General features: G+C 32.0%; 1 protein-coding gene across 1 annotated transcript; it reads left to right on the forward strand.

Moving 5' to 3' along the window:
* The first annotated feature begins 188 nt into the window (after positions 1-188).
* Positions 189-26,610, forward strand: LOC111703368 (uncharacterized). Its single transcript, XM_023475286.1, has 19 exons — positions 189-251; positions 1,488-1,547; positions 1,883-2,162; positions 11,480-11,663; positions 11,872-11,928; positions 15,851-15,908; positions 16,411-16,598; positions 17,058-17,137; positions 17,401-17,428; positions 17,502-17,560; positions 17,707-17,802; positions 20,176-20,270; positions 20,625-20,718; positions 22,632-22,732; positions 23,781-23,889; positions 25,060-25,101; positions 25,160-25,230; positions 25,465-25,515; positions 25,712-26,610. The coding sequence occupies exons 3-19, from the start codon at positions 2,112-2,114 to the stop codon at positions 25,794-25,796; spliced, it is 1,449 nt and encodes a 482-aa protein (XP_023331054.1). The 5' UTR covers positions 189-251; positions 1,488-1,547; positions 1,883-2,111; the 3' UTR covers positions 25,797-26,610.
* The last annotated feature ends 232 nt before the right edge of the window (positions 26,611-26,842 follow it).

The following is a 26,842-nucleotide window of genomic DNA, read 5'->3' on the forward strand; positions in this document are numbered from 1 at the left end:
TATATCTTTCCAACACGATGTTTTAGACCTTTGATATTTCAAATTATGAATTCTATTAGATCAAATATTCTTACTTTGAAATATCAAAGGTTTACATTATCAGATTGGAAAGATATAAGGATTAGAATTTATCTGTGTGTGGCAAAAACTCAATTTCTTTCTGTGTGAAACTTATATTGTAATATTTCAGATAAATATTGATATCCCCTGGCTTGTATTAGAAGGTTTAGCTTTGTTGAACAATTTTTTCGGTAAGTTATTGCTATTGCAGATAATTTTTAGATTGCTCGTTTTTAATGAAAAACGCCCAGACTTATTTTTCAGCATCTCGCAAGAAAAGAACTATAATATCTAGCATGTCAGCACCAACAAGTTTGAAAAGTATGCATTGATAAATATATCACTTCCTAACATTAGCAGTATGTAATTCAATTATTTGATAAAGACCTAAGACTCATCATGAGCTCTTCAATTACCAAAGTTCTGGCTGATACCCAAGCAGAAGTATCTAAGCTGGAGAAACAGCGTGCAGAGGATCAAAGGGATCAAATATCCAAAGAGTTGAAAGATATGAAAAATCACTTTAAAGATTGAAAGGCAGAAATCTCTAAACTTGTGAAGATTGAAGGTTGAAGATCTTGTAATGAAGAATAACATGAAATTAGCTTGTATTAATGCCAACAGTAGGAAGCTGGTTAAGTTTGTCCAAAATGTCACTAATCCATGTAAAAACTGCAAGGGACCAATATTCTGCCTGGATGGTCAAGTTGTTGGTTCTATACCTGGAACTGGAACCATAATCAAAACACCGAAAAATACTTAATATAAGGAATATTGTGGTGTACAAGTACAGGTCTCTGCTAATGATACTGGGGTAGTAAATAATGGAAATCCTAACCACGATAACAGACCCATCACGTAAAACATTTTGCTAGACTGTAAAAATAATGTAAATTTTGTTTTACTTTATTTACTTTAATTGATTTGTATGAAGCTACGCCATTTGTAATCAGTAAAGGGTACATATCCTTAATGTACCCTTCTAGTATTTTTATTAGTTTTAGCTAAAGAAGTTTTTTTGATCAATCCTGATTTATTTTTAAAAGATTTAAGTTTAAAGCTACAAAAACAAGGTTTTGAACAAGGTTTACTTTTCTAGATTTAATATTTTTTAACTCAGGATTTTCCTTTCAGGGTTTCTAATCGTTTTGAATATTCTAAAGAAACTGATCCAATCTTACATTGCAGGTTTATCCTGTGTTGCATTTATTTCATAACACAACATATATTTCATCTTGAAATCTTGAATTAAAGTGTTCTAGATTTTATCAGTTTCGTATTATTTAAAACACTTTCTTTGAGGGTGAACTATCAGTCAATATCCGAAGCTTCCTTTTTTTGTTTGTTTTTGTGGCCTTTTTGTGTAATTAACTGTTCATCAAAAGTTACTGCTTTTTCTGTGTAAAAGCAATATTATTATGTTCCAGATAGATATTGATTCCCCTGACTTGTGCTGGAACGTTGACATCTGTTAAACAACGTTCTATGTAAGTTATTGATTTTCCAATTTTATATTTAATTTTTAGCAATATCTAAAAATAGTTAACTATATCTAATAATATTAATATATGAATTTCTCTTCAAATATAATAATTTCACCTCCCTTCTTAATAGGGAGAATACTGCAAATTCTAATTTTCTAATACCTAAAATCTATATCTTTGCAACCTTTTTGATATTTCAAAATTTGACAATTTGATCCAGCAGTTTGCAATATCAACTATGCCACCAAATAACGTCTACAATATCCTTCATTGGCTCTGCCGCACAAATTCGCATGTCAGTGTTACAGGAATCCCACATTTAAATGTATCAATTATAGGGTACCGTTGTGAATACGGCAATCAGGGTTCCCTCACGTTCTCGGTTACTATTCGAGAAACAATAAAGACTAACAGATTCTGTATTTGAACTGAAAGCAAGGTGATTGAGTAAGAAGAAATTTAGATTGGAAAACTGAGTGCTAGAAAGGTACAGCAGCATATTTCTAGGTTGCGTTCAGGAATGTACAACTACAGGGTGGCCCACTTAAAGGGACAGTAAAGAGACGAATGAAAGCAACCGGACCAATTCCATGGAATTCAACCAAAAACATAATTGAGGTAAGTTTTCTTTATGTCATGTTACAGTGAAACCCTTAATAACGGAAGAATTTATCGAATGTCGTCTTGACAATTTTTCAATGAGTTTTATACTATATTACGTAAATTTCAGTATTTGCGAAAATAAATAAATAGCCATGAATATGCGGGAACAGTTTTAAAGAGTTCCATATAATCATTTAATTAAAAGACTAAATATCTGCAACATTCCATTATCAGAAAGTGAAGAATACGACATTTGATGAATTCTTTCGATGTATTCGTTATTAAGGGTTTCACTGTAGCAAAAATGAATTGTAAGAAAACAGGGCGCAGGCAGTATACATAATTTTACATTGAACCGAAATAATTTTTCATGAGACTGGATCAACTGTAAACTATAGCTATTGACTACTAATTTTTTTTGATTTTTGCCTGAAAACGTTGAAAACTTTAACATTTGAATCGCTGTGGAAAGAAGGGGGCAAAAAAGTGAGAAAAACGGACAAGATTTTTTATTTGTTTAGATCTAACAACCAACATGATATAAACTTATTCTCATCGTTTATAAGTAAAAAAGGAGATTGAACCCCTTGGTTTATAATTCGAATTCCAGTTTACTGGTATTAGTTAACCTTCTAAATTCAAAAGTACAGAGTAACCTTCTAAGAATGAGACTTTAGAGACGACATTTTACTGAACCTTAAAGCCTTAAAGACAAAGTTCTAAATTCAATCTTTAAATCTTTATTATTGAATAGTTTAAGTCACCATTGACGTCTCAACCTTTGTTCCCCTTTTATTTCATTTTCCCTTTTACAAAGCTCCTTATTTTGCTCGGGGGAGCGGGGGGGGGGAGGACAGAAAAACATTCATCTCTGAAATTGGTAGTACATAGAATGGGGGGGGGGATTAAGGCGTTACACCGGCTTTGATTAATTTGAACAATTAAGTCTGAAAACCAGATATGATTAGTTTAGACGGGTTGTCAAACAGATTATATATATTTTTATCATCGAACTCTGTAGAAACTACTAGATATTAGGTCCTTCAGGTCGATTTCTTCATGTAAGGTTTACGCAAAAATTGGGAATAGAAAGACGACATAAAAGAAATGTAATGTTTTTGGATGTTATATAAGCAAATAGTTTTATACGTCCCTTGAAAGCCTGTGTTAAGTGCAGAATTGCTATGTTTTATGTTTTTTAATAATTTAAATCTAAACCATAATCTTATTCCACAGTGTTATGGGTCTCACTGTACTGTAGTTTTGCAAGGTGAAAGTATGATCTGATTTATCTGTCCTAAGCTGAAAACTTTAGAATAATGGATATTGAGATTAATGCGTGAACCTCTCTTTTTCTTAATCTCGAGACTAAATCTTGAACTTGTATCCTGAAAATATCAATTTAAAATTCAACCAATCAGAGTGTCGTACAAGAAGCCGATAAATTTGAAAATTTGCGCGCCATTTAAGATTATGTAGAGAAACGGGAGGGACTTTCTAATCAAAAACGGTTTTTGATTTCTCTACTATTTCCATGAGATCAAGAACGGTTTAAGAAGAAAATCAAAACTGTGTCCATTGGATACTAAAATTAAGTAATTGTGATTACGGATATCTTATTCTAAATAATATTCTTTAAATCAAACAATTGAACCAATTATTACGGCACAAAGCTCTTCTGTCAGCAAAAAAAACAGATTTACACTTTTATATATTTTACATAGATTTAGACTGCTTTTCAAAGTTGCATTAAGCTTGATGACTGGGTCGACTTTGACTATTCACAATGCCTTGACCTTTTATTTCACCTCACTAACACACTTTTTGTAGCTCTAGACAGTCAATTTAAAAACTACAGGGTGACCCAAAAAAACAGGGATCAGGATTCTGTATCCACTTTTAATCTTTTGAAATTACTCAAACATGTTCTCTTGATTTTAGTTTTTTATTTTAGAAGGGGTCGTTAAAAAGTATGTTTTTGACGTCCGATCCTTCAATTTGGCGCAAAACTATGTCAAATATTTGAAAATCGTTCTGTTAACTTTTATAGCTAACCAATATCGCTCAAGAAAAAAAAATCATTTACATCTATCTGAACCCCCCTAGACTTCTGGGCTTTCTGAAATCCAAGGTGTATTCGTCATCCTATAAACAGAACTCTAAGAAGAGAAACCTATATATTATAAATCTTACAGTAACTATAAATGATCATTATTATGATCTCAAAAGCATTGTTAAGTTGTTTTCTCCCTGCAGTATAGATTTGAATAGAATAATAAAATTATTAATTGTCTAAAGTTAACAGATAGGTTTTTGAAAATTAGACACAGTTTTGCGCAAAACGGAAGCTTCGAACGTCAAAATGGTATTTTAACGACCCCTACTAAAATTTTAAATTATACTAGGGCACTTTTTAAAAATAATTTGAGAAGATTTTTGGTACTTTAAAACGCTAATCCCAGTTATTTTTTTTGGGGGGTCACCGTGAATAAATTACTTGTTTTTAGCTTTAGTTTGGAAGAAGTAATCGGTAAAATTCTAATCAATGTTTACGCAACCTTTGTTACACATGTAATATGAATGATCTATCTAAAAGGGATTTAAAGTGATTCTGAAATATTTGTTTCCCCTGAAAATATTGATCTGAATCTGAAAAAAACACGACTTGCTTATTTTTATGCCAAGACAAGGACAAATTATATATCCTTAATTTTCCTGTGTAAAAATTGATCATTTTCATTTGGGGTTTCTATGTACAAAATTTTTTGCTGCAGAAACGACAATATGCTATACTTAAGACAAATTAAGGCCCTTCTGGTAAAAAGAAAACGTAATATAAGTTTAGAATATTTTTATTATTTTTATTTTATGACTATAAAAGTAAACCTTTAGTAAACTATTTTTCTTCTGAATCAATTTGTTTTAATTAACTAGAATTTGTAAAAAATATTTCAATCTGGGGTTTTTGAATGAAAGAATTTCCAGTTTTTATGCCTGCAATCGGCCCAGTTTGCCAAGTTGCATTTTGCAAATAAATAAATTCTAAATTAATCATAGATTATGCAGGTCAGGCAGTGACAGGGGTAATGACTAATAAGGAAAACATGGTCAGGAGAAACAATGAAGTTGTTTTTATTCATGCATCTACTTTCTAGAGCAATTTGTTACAACTCATGCTATCCTGTTGTTTATGATAGGATGCGGCATCGTTTCATGAACAAACTAAAAACATTAAAATAAAGGAATGGAAAGCATTTATAAAAAATGTCTTTAATTTCTGAAGAAAAAAAGAAATCAATAAAAAATAAAACTACCAAGAAAAAGGAACAAATGTGTCGATTTCTTATTTGTGACGATATTATTACTTGAGGATAACATTTTGTTAAATGATTATTAAAGAATATTTTCAGCCCCAGGGTTAATTTAACAAATATTTGAACCTACATATAGTGTAGTTATCTTAATGAATCAGTAGGCATTGGAGCGAAATCAAATACTTTCTCTGTTAATTATGAATAACTGTGCAAATTTTTGTAAAGGGGGGTTCATGAAATTTTGTTTAAATTGATATTTTACACTAAATAAATAAAAAAATTAATTAATCATGATGATATCAATAAATTATTTTCTAAATATTAACTTGCATATTTTTTTAAGTCTTCCCTTGAAATACAGATTTATAGATAAAGAAAAGGTTGTTGCACTCCCACTGGGCTAGATTCTCCTGGAGATTTATTACAGATTTCAGATCACAGAATTCATGCTTTTCAGATTACAGATTCCAGTCTTCACAATAGTACAGTATTTCTTTCTTAGATTAGTGATTTCAGACTTTACAGACTTATCAGATTTTAAACTTTTTAGATTACAGATTTCGAACATATTAGATTACAGATATCATATTCTTAGATTACAGATTTCAAACATATTAGATTACAGATATCATATTCTTAGATTAGAGATTTCGGATATTTCAGTGTACAGATGAAAGACTTCTTAGATTACAGATTTAAATTTCGTAAATTACAGATTTTGTATTCCTAGATTGTAAACTTTTCAGATTTCAGATTGCTTACTCCTCAGGTTACAGATATACATACAGGTGTCCCAATAAACATGAGAATTCAGTGACAACTTTTATATCGTCTTTGATCTATGCGGCTTATTTTCATGAACACAATTATTGCAGTTTTCTAGCCTAAACATCTAACATCGAAACCGCCAGGTCTTGAGATTTTCAAAATCTGGTCTGCCATTTTTGTGTCTTCAAAATTAAAGGAGATATTACAAAATTTATACAAATATTTCAATTTATTTAATAAATCAAAATTGTTTTCATATCTTATATCTTCGTCAATTTTTAAAATACAATTTTTTACTTTCTTTGACATGAATTAAATATCAAAAATCAAAGACGACTTTCAAGTCGTCTCTTATTTCCTATGTTTATTGGGACACCCTGTAGATCAAAATTTACGTTTAAAGATCAGAAATACTAATTTACAAACCTTCGTTTCTTTCGCCACTGACCATATATTATTCACATGCTCTTGGCGGCGATATCCTAAGTTTTGATACCTACTGGATGTAATCAATAATACCCAGACTAGAGAAAAGGGTTTCCAAAAAAAATCCTCCTACTCATTTTTATATGCATAGATTTATTAAAATAACAGAAATAGACGAGATATATATATACAGACACTATATCTCGTCTTTTCAAGATTTAGAAGTAGAACTTGTAACTCTACAGAGAGAGAGCCTGTCCTCTGGGGTTTTGCCTTAGGGTTATTTTTAAATAAATGCTTCTAAATCTTGAAAAGACGACATCTAGTGTCCTATCTATTATTTTGATTAATCTATGATCGTGAATCACGCAATTTCTGAGACAGTGAAACAGAACAAACTGCCACAAAATCTTTTTTTCAATCCCCATATCTTCGTAACCTGAAGTTGTAAATCTTTGATATTTGACAAGTTGATCTGTCAGAATTCATAATCTGAAAAATAAAATTACAAATATTAGGTTGAAAGGATTAGAATAATTGTGACAAGGATTTATTTCCATTTTTAGGTGAACAATTTGATGGTGTTCTTTCATTTTTTCGAATTAATTGACTTGGACATATAACATGGTCGAGTTAATAAGCATGCTAATTACGCGCTATTTAATTAACAGCTATTTTGATATGTTTGCAAACTTGGCAAAAACACTAACACTCCCCCTCCATACCCGGCCTACCTGATGTGCACAAGTGAAATTACCCCTCCCTGACACATTATCAATTCCTGGTTTAGAAACCATGCATTGTCTTTAAATATGGGTGTACTCCTACCCAGTCCAACAGTGTGCCACTACTCTTCTTTACATACAGATTAGGGTAGGTAGTTAACATAGGCGCAACTAGGGGAGGGTGACTCTTAGCCCCCCCCCCTTACTCTCTTCTAATTTTCATTTCTACATTCTAAAAAATTTGTTTTCTGCACAAACAAAAAAATCTCTTTTTCTAAAAACTAAATAAAATTTAAAAAGATCAAATTTTTTTTACAAAAAACTTTACAGTATTTTTAAACTTGAAACGCTTTTTAGGATTAAAGATAACTTAGAGTTTACTGCTGTCCTTGAGCTAAGTTTCCTATCAATATATTTTGGTAATCTGAGATATTTTAACTATGAATTCTGTTAAAACAAATTTTCTATGTTTGAAATATCAAAGGTTTACACCATCAGATTGCAAATATATTAAGTTTAGAAAATTTGAGTTTGAGGAAAGGCTCAATTTCTTTGACTTTTTGATAAGTATTTATGATGTTTTGACTTTTGAGTGGCTTCACAAAAAGGTGTAAAATCATAAAAAAAAAATCATTAAAAAATGTCTCTCCTCTTCAAGTTTACTTTCTTTTTACATGAAGCATAACGTTCACTCTATCAGAACATTTAACATTTAACAGGCTGAATGGGGGGCGTTTGGCGTCCCCCCCCCCCGTAGTCTTTTTGTCCTAGCACTCTCATTAGTCATTTTTGACACTATCATCGTGAAATTTTGTGACTTAGTGAAAAGTAATTTAAAGGATTTTTTGTTAAAAAATATTTTTTTTTATTTATAGGGTAGGGTACAGGGCGGAAAAAAGTCCGGTCTGGGAAAAAAATCTAAACTAGCCCATAACTTTTTTGTGACTAAAGCTACAGATCTAAAAACTATATGTTTGAAAAGCTTATGAAAAATGAATGTTGAAAAATGTGTCACACTTTGATATTTGTAAAAAACAAAACAAAAAATTTAAAATTTTTTGACCCATTTTTCCCGCCCTCCCTAGCATCTGAAAAATTGGGCTATGATCATGAACCCTATACCTATTATCTAAGATCTGTAAAGTGTAAAGTGTATAAAAATCATCAGGATAATAATTTTTTTATTCTGTAAACACCCCCTTAATTATAATTCATGATTAAATACTAATGGGCAAAAAAAGGTTTGTTTTAAAACATTTCGACTTCTAAGGGTTTGATTTTAGCCAACGATATTGCCAAAAATATCTTTTCAAAACGTGTAAGTAAAATATTATACAAAATCGTTTAAATTAATATCTTTGATCAGAGGAAAAAAATTGCATTATCTAATGAAAACAAACTTTTTCAAGGTGATTAATAACTTGTTATGTAAAGAAGCTTATTTGTTTAAAAATGGAATTCAAAATTATGCCCATTTCTACAATTAACACATAGTCAAGTTCCAAGTAAATAGATAAATAGAAAACAAATTGACGAAGGGAAGATGAACTGGTAAAATGGTAGACAAGAGGGCACGAAACTGATAGACATGCTAATAAATAGACGTATACAAATAGTATACAAATAGACAATTGGGGACAAGAAACAGATTGACAAGTAAAAACTGAAAAATTGACCTGAAACCGATAGACAAGAAAGAAAAGGACAGAAAACTAACAAACAAGTAGACAAGAGGACAAGAAACTGAAATAAAATTAGAAAAGAAATTCATAGACATGTAAACAAATAGACAAGAGAACACGTAAACAAATTGACAAGCGGACTTGAAACTGATAGATATGTTAACAAATAGACAAGAGGATTAGAAACTGATATACAAGTAGACAAGAGGATTAGAAACTGATATACAAATAGACAAGAGGACTAGAAACTGATATACAAATATACAAGAGGATTAGAAACTGATATACAAGTAGACAAGAGGATTAGAAACTGATATACAAATAGACAAGAGGACTAGAAACTGATATACAAATATACAAGAGGATTAGAAACTGATATACAAATAGACAATAGAAACTGATATACAAATATGCAAGAGGATTAGAAACTGATATACAAATATACAAGAGGACTAGAAACTGATATACATGTAAACAAATAGACAATAGGACCAGAAACCGACGTTCACGTAAAAAAATAGAGAAGAAACTAATAGACTAAAGGAGAAGAGACTTATAGACTATTAGACAAGAAACTGCTAGACGAGATACTTTCAAACCTACTATTATATGTATATATAAATAAAGTACAGGTGTATAATTCTCACGGTAAAAAGAGTAGATATTGTAGTAATTTTTAAACACTAAACAGACATTGTTGACGAACAAACATCAAGTATGTATTAGGAATTTGTCCGTGAACAATGGTCAATAAGAAAGCTTGAAATTGACACAATATATTTACTATAAGTAACCCTTCTAGGGACTTATTTGGCCAGACTATGCAGTCAACTATTTTCTAGATTTTAATCTCAAATTTCTTTCTACATTTTTGCATTCCAATTGTGTACATCTGCAAACACACATCTTTTATACATTCCTCTTTTGCAACATTTTGCAACGGTCCCATCAACATTGGTCCATTTTATCTTAAACCTTTTCAGATGGGGTCGGTAGGGGGGTATAAAGTGAAAGCCAGAAAACTTCAAAGTCACAAGTAAATCTCCTTACTTTGTAACAACATTTGTTTAGTTTAAACATTTCCTTGTTATTTCTTTTTTTAAGATTTTTTATTAATTTTTTCCTGATTTTCTTTTTAAATCTTTTAAATTGTTTCCTTATTTCTTGTTTTGTTTAAACATTCCTGTTTCTTTCCACTTCAGTTTTTCATTTCTGTTTTTTCTGTACTTTACTTCATTTATTTCATCCAGTTCATTTTCTGCTTTATATTCATTCATGCAGTCTCTTTGTATTCTTTTTCATTCATATTATCTCTATTTTTAGTCCCTAATTTTATTTTTTGTTAATTATTCCTTTTCTTATTATTTCAATCTATACCTATTCAATGCATTGCTATATTATCTACTCCATCTCCTAATATCATCTTTTGTTAATCATTTTCCTTTTTTATAATCACATTTTATTCCTTTTTATTACTTACTAGCTGAAGTGCCCAGCGTTGCAGGTGAAATTTATTTTAAATTAAAAAAAGAAAAAAATTTCCATCTTAAAAATATAGTTTTTTTAGCCTATGTTACCACCGAGATACCCATGGGTTCCCATGAAAAATGTCAGCTAATTTGGTTTGCCGTTTGCCCAGCTGTAGCTAACACTAAAATATATGCATGAGGCAAAGAGCTTTTTTATTTAGATTATCACCTCCTAATTCCAATTTTTGTAAATTATTTCTATTTTATAATTCCCATCTAGCCATAACTTTTTAATACTTATTATCTCCATCAGATCCACTAATTCCATTTTAATTAGTTAGTTTTTACTTTATTATTTTTCCAATCAATTCTGAGTGTTTACATTTACATTTTCAATTCTCATTCTCTTCTAATATTAATCTGCTTTATCTTTTTACAAGTCTTTTTGAAACTTTTTCTATTCTATCAATCCTTTGTTTTATTTCTATTTTTCATGTCACTTTATTCTCAAATGCTGATCTGATCAAATAATGCCGTGCATATGTCAAAGATAAAATGACATGCAAATAGCATATGTCAAAAGATAATAGAGATCAGACCCAACTGTCTATATAGATAATGCAGAACAATGCGTTTATCAAAAAATAGATCTTTAAAAAATTTGAATTTCTATTAAAAGAAACTTTTTTGATTAATTTTCCCCTAGCTTAAGGATATATACCATATAAATATACGAAACTTAACAAAATTCTCATAGATTATAGATAATTAAATTGTGCAATTAACATAATAAAAACAGAGCGATCGTGTAATGTACCACATACTTAATTTATTAATCTGTGAAAATGTTTCCTTTGTAACCACATCAAATACACATCAGTCTGCGTAAATATCGTCTTCCCATTCATCAGTTTATTGAATCTAACTGTACATAATGTGAATGTTTAGATGAAGTTTTCTCTGGTTTCCGGTTTTCTCTTGGCCTCTGTAATCCACGTGGCAGATTTGGAACCGGTTTCTGTAGTTTACGGTGTACCCTGGTCGGATCCAAGTTCACTTCGACCCAGCAGCTGGGACCACTTCTCAAGACGGTCGAAGAGCTTGCTCAACACTTTTCCCTTCAATCAACCAGGCATTTTTGGAACTATTTGACCTGAAATATTTTTAAAATAAAATCTAATCATTAATAATCTTTATTGGACGAAATCATATTCACCATTTGCTTCTGTTTAAAACCTAAACGTTTTTTTTTTCAATTTTTGAGCCCCCCTCCCCCCAACCCTACACACACATAGTTGCGCGACTTCTGCTTATACCCTTTCCAAAAATCAAAATTACAGGTTTGAGAAGAAATTCTGAGTTAGCGCAATCCATCCCGTCTTCTGTTACATTTACAGGAAAACCAGCATTTTATACAATTAGTGAAGAAATATGAGAAATATTTTGCAATCTTAAGTATTTGCCTTTTTCAACTATCAATAATGACACGTCAAATTATTTTCTATTTGTTTCAAGAATCTTTTAGGACACTTAACGCCCCTTTCCTAATATTACTTTTATCTTATGTTGATTTTTAAGTCCCCATTTTTTCCTTACACTTCAATAAAGAAAATGTTTGCGGATTTTCTGTTTTTATTGGCGGATTAGAATAATAGTACATGTCAACATTTTGTCCAGGCTTAATTGTTATATATAAACCAGCCGTAAATCATAAACCAGCCGTAAACCATAAACCAGCCGTAGACCATAAACCAGCCGTAAACCATAAACCAGCCGTAGACCATAAACCAGCCGTAAACCATAAACCAGCCGTAGACCATAAACCAGCCGTAAACCTTCTCTGGGTCTCTCATGTCAGATATCACTATAGATTTGGAACCGATCGGTTCAGCCGTCTGACGTTTATTGGATTACAGGCAGACCAGAAAAATATAAAGAGCTAGAAAGAGTGAGCTCTAATTTTAATCTTTGTGCAAATTAAAATATTTGTTAATATTTACTGAAAGTTTTTAAATATGACTGTAAGTGTAAAAGAGAATTCTTGATTTTAGGTCATGTTTAATCGTCAGCCTAATGGTTCAATAGCCTTGCTTGTTCTTATCTGAACTTACTTTCGATTGAACTCCATTTACGGAGTTTCAGGCTTGCTTTACAATGGTATAGTAGTGGTACCTTCCCTTAACAATACCAAAATGTACTCTACCCAAATTCCACCAACTCTATTACAACTTCCCCAACTCTACTAAAACTCCTCTAAATCTACCAAAACTCTCAGGAAAAAAATAAGGAAACAATATTGCTTTTCTGTCCAAAAATGAATTATTACTAGGCTTTTAGGGCGCTTCGCGCCCATCTTCTATTTAAATTGTGAACATGTTCTTTTTGTTTACATTTTAAAACAAAGAAAACAATTTGCGGATTTTTAAAAAAAAATCGCGGATTTTCAAGATTTTTTTTTTTTTACAAAATTAAAAACCTTTAAAACACATTTTTTTTTAATTTTATCATTCATAAACCTTCCCTGTGGTCACGTGATGTCCCACAAAAAATTTGGGCCCGATCGGTTCAGCCGTTTTGACGTTTATTGGATACAAACAAACAAACAAACAGACACCCAGACAAGCCAAATTTATATATAGATAGATTAATGCCGTTTCCGACTTGCAATGTCAATTGTAAGATTTCAAGGCATGTAAATCTTTAAGTTGGGAGAAATTAGTTCGACAGGCCCTTTAAGTTTCTAAGTGGGTTGTGATTAGAAACAATGACAATAAAGTGAAAGTTAGAAATATCAACTTCATTAATAAATAAATGCACATGAGACTCTTCCTTGAATTTCAATTAAACCCTTCCAACACTTAATTTAATGAAGAACGGGTTTAAGAAATGTAACTTTTATCAGATTGCTTTTTGTTTTCTTATCTTAGATCGAGGTTTTAAATCTAGTCTCTATACTGGCTCACACATCATACAGTGGAATGATCAATATTCTATGGTTGGATGAGTAGTAAAGAGACTGTGCACGGATTTGAAATCCTTTCCTTTTTCAAAGTATAATGATTTTTTAGACAAACTTTAAAAGTGTTTAATCAGTTAATGACAGTGCTTAAGGGACAGACCGGCTATGTAAGGTAGTTGAACTGAGTATGCAGTGTTGTGGAACAATTCTTTAGGGTTCATTTGAGACATATAAAACGTTTTCACGACGATGTATAATTACTGAGTTTGAGCGCAAAGTCGACATTCAAAATCATGAATTTGGGTGGGTAAGTTTTCAGAATCCGTTTTTTTTTATTATTAAAAAATAAAGTAAGAATTCTATTAGATGGTTAGGAACATATTTTGTAACAGAAATTTGTCATTAAATCGAAATTAGAATTAATTATTTCTTTTTCCTTATTATATTGAATATCTTATTTTCTATGAATTTGTTCGCAGATTTCTTCAAATTATTCAAATGTCGTCTTTTTATTAAAAATTCCAGAAAAACTTACAGACAATCTTTGTGAATAATGAGAGATTTTAGAAACTTTTAATGGAATAAGATTACTTATTTTCGATGATGAGAGTTAATTTTTATTTTCTCAACCTGTTCCTAAACAGCTAATTAGTTTACTGTAGAACTTTGTTTACACTTTTTGTCGTCGTTATTTCATAATTTAAAAAAAACAATTCTGAAAAATTCAATAAAATAATGAAAACGAAATAATCGATTTTAGTATTGATTTATTGACAAATTTCTTTTGAGAAATATGTTCCTAACCATCCAATTAGATTACTTTATAATTTTTACTTTATTTTTTGTTGTCGATATTTAATAATTTAAAAAACTAATTCTGAAAACGTATCCACCCAAAAGTACGATTTTGAGCGTCGACTTCGCGCTCAAACGCAGGATTTACAGATCTTTAAAATGTTTTATATGTCTTAAATGAATCCTAAAGAATTTGTCCACCACACTGCATACTCAGTTTAACTACCTTAAATAGCCGGTCTGTCCCTTTAATTAAAAAACTAAAACGCTAAGGATTAAGTTATTCCCAAAACTGTCATATTTCAGAAAATGGTGGTTAAAAATCAATAGCGCTAATCTATAACAAGCTCGATCTCAATTTCTACAAAAGAACTTCTGAAGTTGAGTGAGAACTTATTGCTTAGTAATCCCTTCAAGTATGCAATGCAGTATATAACAGGGGTGACATGGAAACGCCTCAACATGGAAACGACTCAACACGGAAATGCCTCAAAAAAACAGAATCATAAAACTAAGTAAATGTCGTCTTTTAACATTAAAAAAAATTTAACAATTATTTTACCATTAATTTAGGGTAAGTTAGGTTGCACCGCAGGCTACAAAGGGGGCCGAGCGCTGCGGCTAGGATGGCTATAAGGGGGCCGAGCGCTGAGACTAGGACAGGCTAGGGGGCCGTGCGCTACGGCTAGAACAGGCTAGGATACCGAGCGCTGCGGCCATGGCTGTGAAAATCAGTAGAATATAGTCTTTTTAATTTTAAGTTGAGAGAAGACGACATTAAATTAGTTTTATGATTCTGTTTTTTTGAGGCATTTCCGTGTTGAGTCGTTTCCGTGTTGATGCGTTTCCATGTCACCTATAACAGGACATAAATTTTCAAAGAAATAACATCAAATTACAGATCTCTTTAGTGGCGTTTCTTATTTAGAGGAAGTGGGAATTCCGCTTGCATTTGTTATCTCTGTTTATACAAGTAATTTTCTCAAATGTCGCAACGGACTTTAAAAAGAAATTGAGTTTTTGTCACAAACTCTGATTTTCTAATCCCTATATATCCTTGCGATCCAATGCCATAGACTTTTATTTTCGTAAAATCATAAATTAAGTTAGGTCAAATAATTTAAGTTTGAAATATCACAGGTTTACACCCTCAGGTTGCAAAGATATAGGGATTTGAATATTATAGTTTGTGGCAAAAACTCAGTTCCTAAGCAAGTACTGCAAGTAATATATATTAAGAAAAAGGCTAAAAACTACTAAATCGATATTTCATACTGAAAAGAAGACGACAAGAATTCCAATGTTTTCTAGTTATCACTGTATCTATAATGGAGTTTAGTGATTAGTAACTATGGATCAAAAGCCATTATGATTTGTTTGAAAATCAGTGGGTGACCAAAAGAACCAATTACATCCAATTCCCATGTCTACGCTACTACGGTTCTATGGCTACTATGGTTATATGCAACAACAACATTTGTTTAAAAAACGTTTTCAAGTTGTTAAAGAGAATTAAATTACAAAATAGCGTATTGAAAAGGTATAAAATGTTGATCAATGATCAGATGGAAGAAGTGGTTTACGAACTCCAGCTCCTGGTGTTCAAAACTCTTTAGCTCAAAGGTAAAAAACAAAGATAATAATTTAAAATTTATTTTCTATTCATTTTTACCCTCAAAAGTTTCAAAAATAATATTTTCTTTAGAAATTTTTGAAATTCATCTCAAGTAACAAATCTCAATGGTCATTTCCGTGATGTTCATCAAACTAACTAAAATTTCTGAAATTATTTGGAAATTGGAAGCATTTTGATCATCTTATTTTTTCAGTCCAACTAAAAAAATTTCCGAATTGTTCATTTTTTTAGCTGAAAATTTACCTAATTTGTTCATGAGACTAACTGAAACTTCTCCGTATTTTTCTGAACTAACTGAAACTTTTCTGCATTGTGCATCATACCAATTGAAACTTGTTCAAAACTTGACGAAATTTATCCAAAATGTTCATAATTCTCGCTTGAACTTTCCCTAAATGGTTGTCTGGAACGTTTCGACGCACGTTTTGTGAAATAGTAAGAAACATTTCTTCGGAAAAACATATCTTAAATGAATTTTAGTAATTTTAGACAATCTTCTCCTGGAGAGTCGAGTTTAAGCTTCAATAATCTTCTTCAAGCTCTGGAAGGTACTGGAGAAAAACGTTCCCCCGAGATCGACTACGATAATACAGATGAGCCTGTTACCGGATCAGGGGATGGAGAGGAGACAACAACAACAGAATCTGGGGTTCAAGAAGAAACTATTTCTACTCCAGGAATCAGACTTAATCTATTAGTAGACATAGTTGATTCGCTAGACGTAGTTAAAGGGACTGTACGCGTTATTTCAAGTTAAAAGTTGGCAATGCCTGATTTACAACGGTACCCTTATAAGCTTTCTCTAAAAAAGTATGAATTAGACATCCATGATTTTGTTTCCTTTTCTTTTGTTTCTTTTTATTTGCGGTTTCTCTCCGAAAGTGACCTTCGTTCTGATAAGAAGCAATGGAGAATTTGACGGTATCTTCCACAATTGATCAGATTAAGGTTTCCAGTAGGTTATCGTTGTAAATCAGGCATCGCCATCTTTGCATTGATGGTTACTTAAAATTACGCCTGTACAGTGTACATAGTACATAAAACCCCTTTAAATCACTTCTTGAACCGGTGCGAATGAGAAGTGCTACGTCTACTCGGTTCAACTACTTTTCGCTCTTCATTAAATCTGGTTTCAGAATCCACAACCTCGGAACTTGATTCTTCAACAGAAAATGGATTTCAAGCTTCATCACCAAACCAATCTGATCCCTTTCCTGTATACTTAGAACTTGAGAAGTAACACTTTAAACCTTTTTTTTATCAAGAATGAAAAACTGCCTTGAAACTAGAGTAAACACTGGTTATAATCCAAGCCAGTGTTCTCTCAAGTTTCCGAGTACAAAATTTGGGTAGAAAAAAGAGGATATCTCCGTTAATAAGGATCTGAATAGGGAAGAGACTATCATTCAACGCTTCAAATGAAATGGCAAAAATACGTTTACAGTGCTTTTAATTATGCTTTTTAAATTGAATTAACAGGAAGCAGTGGACAAGGAACTAGTCAAGGGCAAGAGGATAAAAAGAAATGTGTTGACAAGGTAAACATTATCCTGTAATACACTTGTAAAACTGTGGAATAGGAAGCAGTGGACAAGGAACTAGTCAAGGGCAAGAGGATAAAAAGAAATGTGTTGACAAGGTAAACATTATCCTGTAATACACCCGTAAAACTGTGGAATAGGAAGACGACGTAAGTGGTTTTTTATTTTTCAAACTCATAATAAACAATTTGTTATGTAACAAATAAAACTAAAGAATTTGTAACTATAAAGCACTTTTCCTTAGGTGATGATGGTGGAGGAGACAGTTTATGAAGAAATAGTTCAATGTGATCATTCTTATGATAGACGTTGTCATACATCATACTCCACTAGCTTTCAGGTATCTTACATCATACTCCACTAGCTTTCAGGTATCTTACATCATACTCCACTAGCTTTCAGTTATCTTACATCATACTCCACTAGCTTTCAGGTATCTTATATAATACTCCACTAGCTTTCAGGTATCCTACATCATACTACACTAGCTTTCAGGTATTCTACATCATACTCCACTAGCTTTCAAGTATCCTACATCATACTACACTAGCTTTCAGGTATCTTACATCATTACTCCATTAGCTTTCAGGTATCTTACATCATACTCCATTAGCTTTCATGTATCTTACATTATACTCCATTAGCTCTCTGGTATCCTAAATCATACTACATTAGCTTTCAGGTATCCTACATCATACTCCACTAGCTTTCAGGTATCTTACATCATACTCCATTAGCTTTCAGGTATCCTACATCATACCCCACTAGCTTTCAGGTATCCTACATCATACCCCACTAGCTTTCAGGTATCTTATATCATACCCCACCACTCACTAGCTTTCAGGTATCTTACATCACACGCCAATAGCTTTCAGGTATCTTACATCATACTCCACTAGCTTTGTATCTTCCATGATACTCCATTAGCTTTCAGATATCTTACATCATACTCCATTAGCTTTCAGATATCTTACATCATACTCCATTAGCTTTCAGGTATCTTACATCATACTCCACTAGCTTTCAGATATCTTACATCATACTCCACTAGCTTTCAGGTATTTTACATCATACTCCACTAGCTTTCAGGTTTCTTACATCATACTCCACTAGCTTTCAGGTATCTTGCATGATTCTCCACTAGCTTTCAGGTATCTTACATCATACTCCACTAGCTTTCAGGTATCCTACATCATACCCCACTAGCTTTCAGGTATCTTACATCATACTCCAATAGCTTTCAGATATCTTTCATCATACTTCACCTGCTTTCAGGTATCCTACATCATACCCCACTAGCTTTCAGGTATCCTACATCATACTCCATTAGCTTTCAGGTATCTTACATCATACTCCACTAGCTTTCAAGTATCCTACATTATACTCTAATAGCTTTTAAGTATCTTACATCATACTACACTAGCTTTCAGATATCTGACATCATACTCCACTTGTTTTCAGGTATCTTTCATAATACTTCAATAGCTTTCAGGTATCTTACATCATACTCCACTAGCTTTGTATCTGACATGATACTCCATTAGCTTTCAGATATCTTACATTATACTCCATTAGCTTTCAGATATCTTACATCAAACTCCACTAGCTTTCAGGTATCTTACATCATACTCCACTAGCTTTCAGATATCTTACATCATACTCCACTAGCTTTCAGGTATCTTGCATGATACTCCATTATCTTCTAGGTATCTTACGTCATACTCAACAAGCTTTCAGGTATCTTACATCTATACTCAAAGAGCTTTCATTTATCCTACATCATACTCTACCAGCTTTCAGGTATCTTACATCATACTACACTAGCTTTCATGTATCCTACATCATACTCCACTAGCTTTCAGGTATCGTACATCATACTCCACTAGCTTTCTGGTAACTTACATCATACTCTGAAAGCTTTCATGTATCCTACTTCATACTACACTAGCTTTCAGGTATCTTACATCATACTCCACTTGTTTTCAGGTATCTTACATCATACTCCATTAGCTTTCAGGTATCTTACATCATACTCCACTAGCTTTCAGGTATCCTACATCATACTCCACTAGCTTTCAGGTATTCTACATCATACTCCACTAGCTTTCAAGTATCCTACATCATACTCCACTAGCTTTCAGGTATCTGACATCATACTCCACTTGTTTTCAGGTATCTTTCATAATACTTCAATAGCTTTCAGGTATCTTACATCATACTCCACTAGCTTTGTATCTGACATGATACTCCATTAGCTTTCAGATATCTTACATTATACTCCATTAGCTTTCAGATATCTTACATCATACTCCACTAGCTTTCAGGTATCTTGCATGATACTCCATTATCTTCTAGGTATCTTACGTCATACTCAACTAGCTTTCAGGTATCTTACATCTATACTCCAAAAGCTCTCATTTATCCTACACCATACTCTACCAGCTTTCAGGTATTTTACATCATACTACACTAGCTTTCATGTATCCTACATCATACTCCACTAGCTTTCAGGTATCGTACATCATACTCCACTAGCTTTCTGGTATCGTACATCATACTCCACTAGCTTTCTGGTAACTTACATCATACTCTGAAAGCTTTCATGTATCCTACATCATACTAAACTAGCTTTCAGGTATCTTACATAATACTCCACTAGATTTCTGGTACAATACTAGCTTTTTATTGTGTATTTTTAACTTGTTACTTCTAGGCTACACAAGAGGAGGTATGTAAGGAAACATACAGGAAAAACTGCTTTATTGATATGGAACCTGTTGCCTTTAATACAACCGTGAAGAAATGCAGGTTAAAATTAGGAAACATTATCGAAAAATATGCTCGAAAACTTTTCTGCTTTCGTTTTTATGAAAATAATCAGATATTGTTGAAAAAGTTAATTTTTTCTTCTTTCCTCATTCTATGCCCGTTCTGAAATGCTCTGACCAGGGAATTTTTGTATTAGCTCCCTTCTACCCCTGACTGCGTACGATTACCGTATATATATCTATATATATATATATATTTTTCTATGACAATTACCTTCGAAAAAAGATATAGATTATCTACAGATTATTGAAAAAACATTAGTTTACAGCTCTGTGGTACAAGTTTCTTATTAACCTAAATATTTTTCATAAAATTATTCCCATATTTTTGTAGGCGCCCTCTGGTAAAGGATTGTTCTAAGAGTGGGAAGCCTATCTGTAGAACGGAATATGAATCTGAGTGCTCAACCCGCAATACAGAAAATGAGGTGCAATAAGGGTTTAATTTGTTTCTGACGGGGGGGGGGGGCTTGGGTTGGAATTGTTGCTTAATATTGTGTTTATTTTGTTGGGAAAAAATATGAAAATAAAAATTTAGGCAACAAAGTTTCATCCCCCGTTTTAATACATTTTACCCTAAAGGAGTTGAGTCTTTTAAAAAAAACTCCAATCTTCTAATCCCTATATTTTTGCAACCTTTTAGTGTATTATACCTTTGATATTTCAAACTCAGATTTATTTAGCAAAAATTATAGTTTGAAATATAAAAGGTGTACGACATTGGAATTAAAAAAAATAGGGATTAAAATATTAGAGTTTGTTGTAAAGACTCAGTTCCTGTCCTGATATAGATAGGTTTGATTCTTGGTAATGCTTTTTTAGTCTGGAGGTGCAGGTGATGGTAACTCGGTGGGGGTGGGGGGGGGGGTTAATTTTCCAAGAGATTGTACAATTGTAAACTCCTGTGACTCCATTTGTAATTAAATTTTGTGTTATCAATATTGATTAAATGTTTTTTTTCTACCAGAAATATGCAAATTCATAATGGATCAGAATGCAGACTATTCAATACAGATTTCAACTTATTGTGAAAAATTATAAAGAATTGTTCATCCAGTTTTATTTTTTGAGAGGAAACCTTACCTCAAACTCTAATTTTCTAATCAGAATTTCTTTCAACCTTATTTCGTCTAATTTCGTAAACCGTTATAGTCAGATTCTTTGCTCCCCTGTTTAAACACCTATTTAAAGCTAACTTACAATGAGAACCAGAAAACTGAGGATTTTAAAATAAATGAACATTCAAATTCACAAACCATTTCACTTAGAGGGAGTGACTGGCAATGTATGGTAGTTACAGGGTGGCCAAAATGTACGGATTGTACGGATTGATTTTTTTTTAACCCTAAAATTGTACGGATTGTACGGATTGCACGGATTGAATTGTACGGATTGTTTTTCGAAAATTGTACGGATTGTACGGATTTCTTCTGAAAATGTACGGATTTTTGTACGGATGGGTTCAAAAAAGTTTTGGCCACCCTGTAGTTAAACTGAGCTTGCAGTATTTTTGAGAAACTTTTTAGGATTCATTTGAAACTTATGAAACTTTTTTACGGTGCAAATTTGTTAAGGAAGAGCGCAAATTCAAAATTTAAAAATCCTCATTAATGTACATTTTTGAGGGATGATTTCGAGAATTGGTTTTATAAAAATTATTCAAAAACGACGTAGAAAAATGTAACATTTTTTACAGTAAATTAATAAGATGTTTAGGAACATGTTTCTCATTAGAAATTTGAAAATAAATCAATGTCAGAACTAATTGTTGAATTGATTTTCTTATTCTTGAATTTGTTCGCAGATTTCTTCAAATTCTTCAAATGTCGTCTTTTCAATAAAAATTCCAGGAAATCTCCAGAAAATGGTGGACAATGAGACATTACAGAAACCAATAACTGAATAAGATTACTTTTTTCGATGATAAGAGTTAATTTTTATTTTCGAAACCTGTTCTCAAACAATTAATTAGTTTACTGTTACTCTTTTTGTTACATTTTTCGTGGTCGTCATTGAATAATTTAATTTAAACCGATTCTCAAAATTATCCCTCCAAAATGGACAATCTATGAGGATTTTAAAGATTTCTTTTGCACCCTTGCTAAACAAATATGCACTTTAAAAATGTAAGATAGGTCTCAAATGAATCCTGAAAAAAATTCTCAAAAATACTGCAATCTCAGTTCAACTACCATACATTGCCAGTCACTCCCTTTAATCAGTGATTTTTAAGCTACTAATGTAAAACTTTGCGTTGTATTAACATCAACTACTCTGAAATGTTGGCTAAATGTCGTCTAAACCACAGATATCTGGTTCTCACAGTATTTGGTTTTGTTAGATTGAAGAAGATGTTGCTGAATGTAAGACTGTAGTACAGAAGCAATGCGATGAGGTAGCCCTGGGGTACACCACTGAACTCAAATGCAAGGAATGGCCAAGGTATTGTTTAAAGAGAATGTTAGAAATAAAATATCGAAAATTTGATAATTTAAAGCTTTATAAACTGTTAAAAAGACTTTCCTTTTTATTTTGAATGACCCTACATTTATTCTCAAGAGTGCCATTTAAAACTAATTCTAATCAAAAATTAATTTTGTTATCTTTAAAAATTGAGTTTAAAGGGATTTTTAGTTAAACTGAGAATATAGTATTGTGGAGAAAAAAATTAGGATTCATTTGAGTGAGACATATAAAATGTTTTAATGATGTTACATCATTAAAAGTTCTATAAGTTCTCAAATTGATGTAAAATTAAGAATTTGAGCGCAAAGTAAACGTTTAAAATCATCTATTTGGAAGGTTACGTTTTGAGAATCGATTGTTTTTATAATTATTAAATAACGACGACGAAAAATGTATCAAAACTCATCAGTAAACTGCTTAGATGTTAAGGAGCATATTTATCAATAGAAATTTGTCAATAAATCAAAGTTAGAATCAATTATTTCGCTTTAATCATTATATTGAATTTCTTGTTCTTAACGAATTTGTTCGCAGATTTCTACAAATTCTTAAAATTTCGTCTTTTCAATAAAAAATTCCAGAAAACCTACTGAAAATGTTTGTGAACAATGATAGAAGTTCGATGAAAGAGTTAATGTTTATTTTTCAACCTTTTATTAACCAACTAACTAGTATACTGTAGAATTTTTGTTATATTTTCTGTCTTCATTATTTATTAATTCTTAAAAAATCGATTCTCAAAACTTGACCATTCAAATGGATGATACTGAATGTCGACTTTGCGCTCAAACTCAATAATAATACACCATTAAAACGTTTTATATGACTCAAATGAATCCTAATGAATTTCTCCACAATACTAAATTCTCCGTTCAACTACCATACATTGCCGGTCACTCCCTTTAAATTGCAATCATGTCTTGCGAAATGCTGCTGCAGAAACATTGAAGGAAATTTTCCGAATTTCACTTTTTTTTCCACATTTGGATGAAAGAAAGATTTATTATTTAAATTTCCAATTTAGGAACGAGTGCACTGTTGTAAAGAAAAAGATAAAAAAGTATTCCCCTGAGACAACCTGCGAGAAAATTCCAACCGAACTATGTGCTCCCCCAGGCTGCGGGTTCAAAGAGGTAACGTGGATCCCTAATCATGGCAATTATGTGACCAGTGTGTCCCTAAACATGGCAATTATGTGACCAGTGTGTCCCTGAACATGGCAATTATGTGACCAGTGTGTCCCTAAACATGGCAATTATGTGACCAGTGTGTCCCTGAACATGGCAATTATGTGACCAGTGTGTCCCTAAACATGGCAATTATGTGACCAGTGTGTCCCTGAACATGGCAATTATGTGATCAGTGTGTCCCTGAACATGGCAATTATGTGACCAGTGTGTCCCTAAACATGGCAATTATGTGACCAGTGTGTCCCTGAACATTGCAATTATGTGACCAGTGTGTCCCTAAACATGACAATTATGTGACGAGTGTGTCCCTAAACATGGCAATTATGTGACCAGTGTGTCCCTGAACATGACAATTGGGTGACCAGTGTGTCCCTAATCATGTCAATTATGTGACCAGTGGATCCCTAATCATGTCAATTATGTGACCAGTGGATCCCTAATCATGTCAATTATGTGACCAGTGGATCCCTAATCATGTCAATTATGTGACCAGTGGATCCCTAATCATGGCAATTATGTGACCAGTGGGTCCCAAAATTCGGCAATATTGTGATCAGTGGGTCCCAAAACATAGCCATTATGTGACCAGTGGGTCCCAAAAACATGGCAATAATGTGACTAATGGGCCCCTAAACATTTCAATTATGTTACCAGCGTGTCCCTAAACATGGCAATATTGTGACCAGTGGGTCCCAAAACACAGCCATTATGTGACCAGTGGGTCCCAAAAACATGGCAATAATGTGACTAATGGGCCCCTAAACACGGCAATAATGTGACCAGTGGGTCCCTAAACATGGCAATTATGTGACCAGTGTGTCCCTAAACATGGCAATTATGTGACCAGTTGGTCCCTAAACATGGCAATTAAATGACGACTTTGATGGCATTTTTTTCTGGGACAGAATAACAATTAGCAACGGTCTAAATCTTGCAATTTCGAAAATGTGGTTTGTCATTGAAAAGAAAAAGGTTCTCTCTGCGCTGGGTGCCTGGATACTTCGTATTTCGTTTGGTAATCTGAACTAATCTCTCCTATAGTTGATAAAAGAGTGAGACAGATTCAATATGTTAACATATATTTAGATTACAATTTATTATCTCATTATTTAGGGGCCTGAAATTTGTGAAGAGAGTATTAAAACAATAGTGCAGGTAACTCTCAGAGCATTAAAAAAATTTAAAATGGAAAAAAATCAAATATTTTTTCTAGGAAAAACCGTCAGAAGAGTGTAGCATAGAACCACAAAGAGTTTGTGAGTTTGTCACCAAAATGGTTCCAAAGTAATATTTTATTCTAAATATTCTAGTTTTAATTTAAACCCTGAAAGGGCTGTCCAAGTAATTACAAGTAGAAAGGATTATGTTATAATAATATTCATTATTTGTTCAAGTTTCAAAAGTGAATTTTATGCTCTAAATTTTATTTTCATAAAGATGAAAGTTATATTTAATCATAATAAAAATAATACAAAATATTTGCAATTTTGTTATATTTTATCTTATGCTTTTGTTTAGACTTGAACCTATAGAAGAGTGTGTTGACGTACCAAAAGAGATTTGTTCAAGGTACAGCCTAGCAACTTTATGCACTTTACAAATGTCGTCTTCTTGTATACCTTTTCTTCGTCTCTTGCTGTTAACGTTTATTTCATCATCTAGCATTAATTAGCAAAAACCAAATTTTAAATATTAAAAAATATTTTTAATAAAAATTGGAAATTTTCTCGTTTTTTCTTTTATTAATTTTGTTGTGGTTGTTAAGGTCCCGGGTTGCAACCGGTAAAGAACAGAGACCCATTATTAAACGATGGTGTTACACCCCTTCTGTAGAGTCAGGACTTCAATAGATCATCAGAGTTCAGTATTGTAACAATCGTTTAACTTTGTTGCACTGGGTGGCCCAATAAACATAAGAATTTAGACAAACAAGACATTAAAATTTTAAAATGGTTCATGTCGTTTGAGCAAACTTCCAAAATTATTTATTACTAGCAATTATGTTTTGTAGGAAATATTTTTTTTAACAAATTCTAATTTTTACATTTTACCATACTGCGGTTTAGTCACAACCACTCTCTCTTGGCACTTGCTTCCTTAAAAGCTTAAGATTTATAAAACTGGTAAAAAATGGCGTTGTGTTTACTATGTAAACTCGTGGCTCAACAAAACAAGATTATGATTAAAAACATGTAAAGAAGATTTACATAAAGTATAAAATTTACTTTAATCTTAACTGCAAAGTCACTTGTTTGCTTTTTTAAAATAAGATTTTTTTATTATTTTTAACAAAACAGAATCTTATTTGTTTCTACTGTGGTAGGCAATTAAAGCAATATAATAAAGATGACTTTCAATTTTCATTTATATCAAGCTTTTAAACAGTATTGATACACAAAGTTATGGAAACAAGGAGAAGCTGTCGTTTAAAAAAGCTTCTCTTTAATTGCTTGTAAATTTGTTATTCAAAAAAGCTTGTTATCAATTTAAACTAAAATAAAAAGTCGTCTTCATTATATTGATATAATCGCTTACCAACAACTTTAAATTTGTTCCTGTAAATTGTCTTCCAAATATGTGTATCATGTGTCCGGGTAGTCTGGGCATTTATTAAATAAATTGGATTGTGATATTCATGGAGGAACAATAAAACATATTTTATTACAATTGTGTCTTGTATTAGAGAAAGATTTAGATTTTTTAAATTTTGTTTCAGAGAAAGATTAAAGATACATTAAATAAGTCTTAGAAAGTTTACAAAAAAAAACGGTTTCGAAATCTTTGTGAATGCCTCAAAAAGATATAGTTATAACATGTCATGGTCTGCATATAGATGTTTCATCTTGTGAAAAAAATTATATTTTTCAAATGGAGACAGTTAAAGTAGATTTTTCAA

Source organism: Eurytemora carolleeae, unplaced genomic scaffold (genome assembly GCF_000591075.1).
Source record: "Eurytemora carolleeae unplaced genomic scaffold, Eaff_2.0 scaffold548, whole genome shotgun sequence".
NCBI lineage: Eukaryota > Metazoa > Arthropoda > Copepoda > Calanoida > Temoridae > Eurytemora > Eurytemora carolleeae.

Excerpts from the sequence above, each read along its gene's own strand:
- LOC111703368 (XM_023475286.1), top strand. The coding sequence starts at position 2,112 with ATGAAAGCAACCGGACCAATTCCATGGAATTCAACCAAAAACATAATT. Across the intron at positions 15,909-16,410 it reads CAAAACTCTTTAGCTCAAAG|ACAATCTTCTCCTGGAGAGT; the intron begins GTAAAAAACAAA and ends TAGTAATTTTAG. Across the intron at positions 20,271-20,624 it reads ACAACCGTGAAGAAATGCAG|GCGCCCTCTGGTAAAGGATT; the intron begins GTTAAAATTAGG and ends ATATTTTTGTAG.